At 46.5% G+C, this 6,000-nt stretch overlaps 1 protein-coding gene across 1 annotated transcript in view; it reads right to left on the bottom strand.

Moving 5' to 3' along the window:
• Positions 1-615: 615 nt before the first annotated feature.
• Positions 616-6,000, bottom strand: part of USP34 (ubiquitin specific peptidase 34) — a gene marked incomplete at its 5' end in the record, with an annotated part of 89,312 nt that continues 83,927 nt past the window's right edge. The window contains 6 exons of the mRNA XM_010151426.1: positions 616-1,226; positions 1,500-1,659; positions 2,131-2,277; positions 2,404-2,544; positions 3,242-3,321; positions 4,576-4,699. Coding sequence (XP_010149728.1) covers positions 616-1,226; positions 1,500-1,659; positions 2,131-2,277; positions 2,404-2,544; positions 3,242-3,321; positions 4,576-4,699 — 1,263 coding nt within the window. The remainder of the gene's footprint in view (positions 1,227-1,499; positions 1,660-2,130; positions 2,278-2,403; positions 2,545-3,241; positions 3,322-4,575; positions 4,700-6,000) is intronic.

Here is a 6,000-nt window from a genome sequence, read left to right as displayed (position 1 = left end):
TTCTGTTAAATAAAGCACCATATATATACTGCCAGGCCACAGCTAAAGAGGATTCTTTACAGAATCAAATTTCTTGTGGTTGTTTAGTATACAAGTAAACTTAATTTTGATAATAAGAACCACAGCGATCTGAGGCAATCTGCCTCTATTATAAGGTACAAAACTGGCACAGAGGACACCATATTATACACAGTAAAAATGCCATAAGTTTAAATTACAGACAGGGCGAGGGGGCCCCGTTCTCCCAGACAGCCATATTAAATGAAAGCCACTACAGTGAACTCTTAATTACATAAAACATACCCATTATCTGATTGCCCTTTAAGAAAGTGTACGGTAGATGCAAAAAAAAAAAAAAAAAGAAACAAAACCAAAAACCAAACCCCAAACAAAAAAAAAAAACAACCCCAAAACAAGAAAACAAAACCGAAAACAAAAGCCTGGAGTTCTGCCTGACCAAGAATTAAGCATATAAATCTATCTTGCCATTCAAGCAGAGAGCACTGGACAAACTGAAGCACGAAACGGAAATAAGCAAAACTTATACAAACAGCGTTTTTGGGGGGGGAGGGGGGGAAAATAAAAGACTTAAAAGCAGACATGCTCCATCTAATGTCAAGAAGCAGCTTGGTTTCCTTTTGCAGATATCCTTGTGACCACATGAATCGTAGACTCAATGGTCCTACACAGGATGTCTAAAATGTCATGCTGCTGCATGTGACTAAAAAGTCCTCTGGAATGGCCACAACTGATTGATAAACTAGTATCGGGGTCCTGGGATGGTAAGGCTTGACCATCACAGCTCCTCAAATCTGCGAGGTCAGATAAAACCGCGGAAATCGAGGTGGAAGGAAACTCCGAGTCCTCCTCGGCTCCAGTGGAATCCTTGGAAGTCTGCAGGTCTTTAAATTCTTTGCATTCTTCAAATTTACCGTTTCCTGACTGCTCTTCCGTGTGCTGTGACCGCGTCGCTAACAACATGTCTTCTGAAAATGAAGATGGAACTTCCATTCTGTACTCTTTGACAGAACTGTTCTCGGGGGAGGGAGGATCCTGCTCAGTGCCCGGATCGATGATGGAAGAGTCCCGCGTCTCGTTATCCGAAGTGCTTGTCGGGGTCAGCGCCTCGCGGGGCTCCGTTTTTGTGTCACTGATACAGCTGTCCACAGTGTGCTCCTCGTCGCTGCTGACCCGCCGCCTCTTCACCGGAGTAGCTCCTTCATCGTCTGCAAGACAAGGAAAACGCACGTCACGCCACGTATCCAAGTAACAGGCCTTTCCTTTCACGTCACTGCCCTTTTCCGTACTGAACACAGCACTGCAATAAACACAGCTCTGGACAGAACATGCATGCAACTGCCTAGAACTTTAGCTCCACGATAAAGCGGTGTCTCTTGCGCCGTGCTGGGGTCGGACTCAAACGGCCCGCCTTCGCGGGCAAGAGAACAAAGCAGCATGTTGCTTCTCTGTGCGAGAGCGACACTCTGGGGAAGGCAAACCTTTAGTTTTTCTTTCTTTGGCTTCTTGCTCTTGTAATGAGTTCCTCTGTTGCTGACAAGCTCTACACTTGTTTAAAAGCTCCTGTAAAGTTGGAACCAGGGCTGGATTGAGCTGTTTGGGAGTGTGCACTGAAAGCAGCAAGGCAAGCGCTCGGAGGTCCTAAAATACAGAAGGAAACAGATGTCACTAGCCCCGTTTCAGACTTGTATTTGATCAACCCTCCGGGCAGACATACCTGTGCAGTAACGCAGAGGCTTTAGCATGTTCTCAACAACCATCAAATCCTAAATCTACTTATCCCACTCACTGCTAATTCGCCTCTGACCTTAACGCAGATCTGTCCTGACACTGCTGTGCTGCTCGCTGTAAGACCAAGGCTGTTGCTGCGTTAGAACATTTCTACAATTGCTGCACTTGGCGTTTCTTGTTCTCCCCACAATAAGACGCCTCCCTTCCCCCCCCCGCCATCGGCTCGGGCGACCCACGGACCCACGTGGGTGCGCTGTGCGGGCTGACTGTGCCTGGGGAATGGCGAGTTGCGGAGGGCTCGGGTTGCTGCTCTGTGAATTTGTGACTAAACGGCTGCCTCTTAAGCGCCACCGGTACTTGAAGGGCTTAGGACAGACTCACCCCATTTAACGTAGAGCTTGCTTTGGAAATTTCAACTCTCTGGTTGCTGAAGTCAGATTCTAGGCTTTGATACTGATTTATGAGATTTGAAATTAGAGTATTGATTAAGTTGGCACAGTTTGCTTCAGAAAACACCTGCCCTTGGACCTGTGAACAGAACGGATTTCTTTTTAAACCACAGAAAAATGGAACTGGGGAAAGAGCATCCTGAACGGAAACACCACCCATGACTGCATTTCGTGAAATGGAAATGCTCGCTAGAGGGGCGCCTACCTTCAGAAGAAAATGCGTCAAAAAGGTGTATACGATGTTGTTGTTAAGAAAGGTCCTTTCATCCATCAGAATACATTTTATATATTCTGCAAAAACCGGATCTTCACAGAGGAGCTTTACACAGTTCTTTGACATTGCGGACTGGTGGAGAGAGAGAAGGTGGCAAAGTCACGATGGGAAGTACCGCACGGCGGTCGCGCTGCCTGCACCACCCGTCTCAGCTGCAGACGCCCAACCAGGCCCGCTGATGGGCCGAGTTGGTGCCGGACAATTCTGGCTGATGCAATGTTTCAGGTCTGTCCCGTATCAGGAGTCGTACAAATTAATGACTGTCGGTTTTCATTTCACATGTGGGAAGGGCCGGTGCCCTCTCACCTGTGAGCCAACTACAGGGTCCTCTTGCCGAGGTGCAACGGCCCCTCCTGCCAGCGGACACACGATGATACTCGGGTGACCTCCCAGTTTTTATTCCATCATACCAGAGTTTACGCTACGGAAAAAGCTGGCAATTCACAGAGGCAGGATAAAGTAATTTTTGGACGCGGCACAGCCTGCCAGCCTGCTACAATTACGTACTGCGCGAAGGTGCCGCGTACGTTTTTGCAGGACCCAGGGCATACTGGCATCAAACACCATTTGCTCGTTTTCTATACCTGATTTAGCAGGTTTCTCAGCTGACAGGCAACATCAGCAGGAGTATTTTCTATTCTAAATGCTAGTAGTTTAAAAGATGAAACAATACCCGCTAGTTACAATCTCCAGGTTACTCCCCGTTTCACATTCACGGTATTTTGCCTTCATTTCCATTCCGTTAGTTCTCAGAGCCACTCACTCTTACCTGAGTCTGACAGAGCTCAGTCCAAAGTTTGGGGAATAACGCGAGATGAAGTGGTAAACCTTCATACGCAACTAGGACACCTGAAACGTTAGGACAAAGGAGTTACTGGGTGAGAATTGTTGGAGATACTCACTTTCCAATGAAAGCAGCACCAAGGGGCCCTATCATTTCCTAAGGCCACTTTCTAAGCAGTTTCTATAATCAGAAAGACCCGCCGCCTGTCAAGTTTTTACAATACATTTAATACGTTCACGTATCCCTTCTGCATTTCTGTGACATGTAAAAAACTACAGGGCTGGCTTCAGTTCTGGGGCTGTAAGTAGGTTATTTCATTACCGTCTTAAGTTTTCAACTGCTCAGCTACAGCACTTAAAAGTTTTTTAAAACCAGCATGTCATTTTTAAAGGGTAATCTTCATTATTAACCCAAGCACCATCGTTACCTAGACCACCACTGAGCTAGGGGGTACAGTGCACAACAGCAAACCACGCACGTTTCCAGTGCACTCATAACTAACACAACCGGGAGTAAATACTGCTAACACCAGAGGTACCATCACAAGAGCATGACAGACAAGGAGCAAATGGGTGATTCAGGGGATCAAACCAACATTCTACTATCACTGCTCTCTGGAGAGGATCAGTTCTGTACAGTTTTATTTGTCTGGGGAGGGTACTGAAGCACAGCTCGCTAGCCAGCTTCTACAGAGGGAACAAAACAAGTTGGTCTTTAAAGAAGGTGGTTCATTCTTCCTGAGATACTTAAGGATCAGAAGCTAAATTTCTTTTGAAAGAAGTCTACATCTCTCCACTGACGAGAGAGGAAAATCTGGTTTGTCTGTCTAACGTTTAGACAACTGAAGCAAGACGGCTCCCCGTCTGTGTGCCCATGTTGTCACCGGGTGACGTTTAGGCACCTGCACCTACCACACTGGCAGACTCGCCTATCCCAGGGTCGGTGGTGGAAGACAAAACCCACCCCACGACCTGCCTTTGGAGTAGCACCTAGACTTAGCAGGACGATGCGCGGCAGGGGACTGCCGACCCTGCAGAGTGGCTGCAGCAGCCAGAGAAAGCTGTGAACGCACCCAGAAAACGGGCTTATGCTGTGACGGGAAGAAAGCCAAACACTGATGGTACCTGCTGGCAGAGCCGAAACAAGTCTGGGGTGCAAACTACATGACTGAAAAATAACAGCCGGAAGGACTAGTGCAGCAGGTCTCACAAGGTCTGCTTTCCCTTAAAAATTCTGAATACGAAGCTTAGTGGGGAAGAACTCACAGTTATCACAGGAAAAATCCATAAATCCGTAGGCCGCTGAAGCTTCATACTTACTCATTTTAACTAAAGTTTCAGTAAACTTTTCACAGTTGATTGCAACTCGACATAGTAGATGGATGAACTGATGATAAGAAAAGAAGTAGTCTAGCAGCATACGATCGTAAACATCATCTTTGCCCTGAAGATTTAAGAGAGCTTCATTTAAACTACATAAGCAACCGGACAGCAACCAGATTTCCTGAGAACCCAGCTTAATGTTACTGCACTTCTTGCCCTAAAACATCTCGTCTAACGCTTCAGGTAAACAGGCTGGGACTTCCCAGGTCTAACCCAGGCCAGCTGTGTCTCCTCACCCAGCCCCTGGCAGGCACGGAGGCGAGATCGGAGGAGGGATGGCAAACGCAATTCCCCCACCCGTAAAACCCTGTACTGCAGGATTCTGAACCTGCGGACGGAGAAGCAGCCACGCTGCATCAATACTGCATCTTAGATGTGACAAGAAAAGAGCGCAGTGATTTAAAATCCCGCATGGATACCAAACGTGTAGCGCTACTGCTTCTTCAGTCATCATCTGTCAGGTACTACCTGCAGAAGTCACAGTTTTTTCAAGGCTGAGCTTCACCAGCTTTCCAAGCACTGTTTTCAGGAACGTCTCAAACCAGTAAGAAATAAGTGCCAAGGGGTTTTTGTGCCACTGTTTTAACACATTTTGGATGTATACGCTTAAAATGGCATCAGCTTCTGTAGACCAGATAGCCAAAAGGAGATATCAAAAATTCAAGTAAACGAGTGCAATCTTATACAAGGGGAATGAAAAATGAGTATGCAAAACCACAGGGCAATGTAATCCTGGACGTGGTTTTAGAGCATTAAAAATCTTTCTGGTTCCCAACGTACATAATTCATTCTCGAGTGCAAAACATTGCATCACACATCATGACCAGTTTTTAAGATCAAGTATTTGCCTTATTTAGTGTCACATCCATCACCCCTGGATACATGATGAAAAAAACCTGCTACAGGTAATCTCTGGTTCTACAAGCTTTTTCAAAAACCTCGGTTCCACAGTAAATTTGAGGGTGCACAAATATACAAAGCATCAGTTGGAAAGCTTTAAAAAAGAAGGGTTACTTACCCTACAGTAACCGTGCTTCTTCGAAATGTGTTGCCCACACAGATTCCCATCTACGTGCACATAGGCCCCATGTGCAGGAGATTGGATTCTTTCTGAATAGCAGTGTCCACTGGGGCTGTGCCTGCACCCAGTGTGTCCTTGCGACCACTGTACCTGAGGGCATAAGGGGTATGGCGGCTTCAACCACCACTCCATTCCTTCACCGATAAGAATCCCCTATGACAGGACTCTGAGTTAGCGCAGGAGGAGGACCACAGAATCTGTGTGGACAAAGCATCTTGAAGAACCACAGTTACTGTACAGCAAGTAACCAGTTTTCCTTCTTCAAATGATTGTCCATACAT

This window comes from Eurypyga helias, unplaced genomic scaffold (assembly GCF_000690775.1).
Source record: "Eurypyga helias isolate BGI_N326 unplaced genomic scaffold, ASM69077v1 scaffold9685, whole genome shotgun sequence".
Classification (NCBI taxonomy): Eukaryota; Metazoa; Chordata; class Aves; order Eurypygiformes; family Eurypygidae; genus Eurypyga; species Eurypyga helias.
Note: the sequence above shows the minus strand (reverse complement) of the source record. Positions and strands in the feature narration are given on the sequence as shown.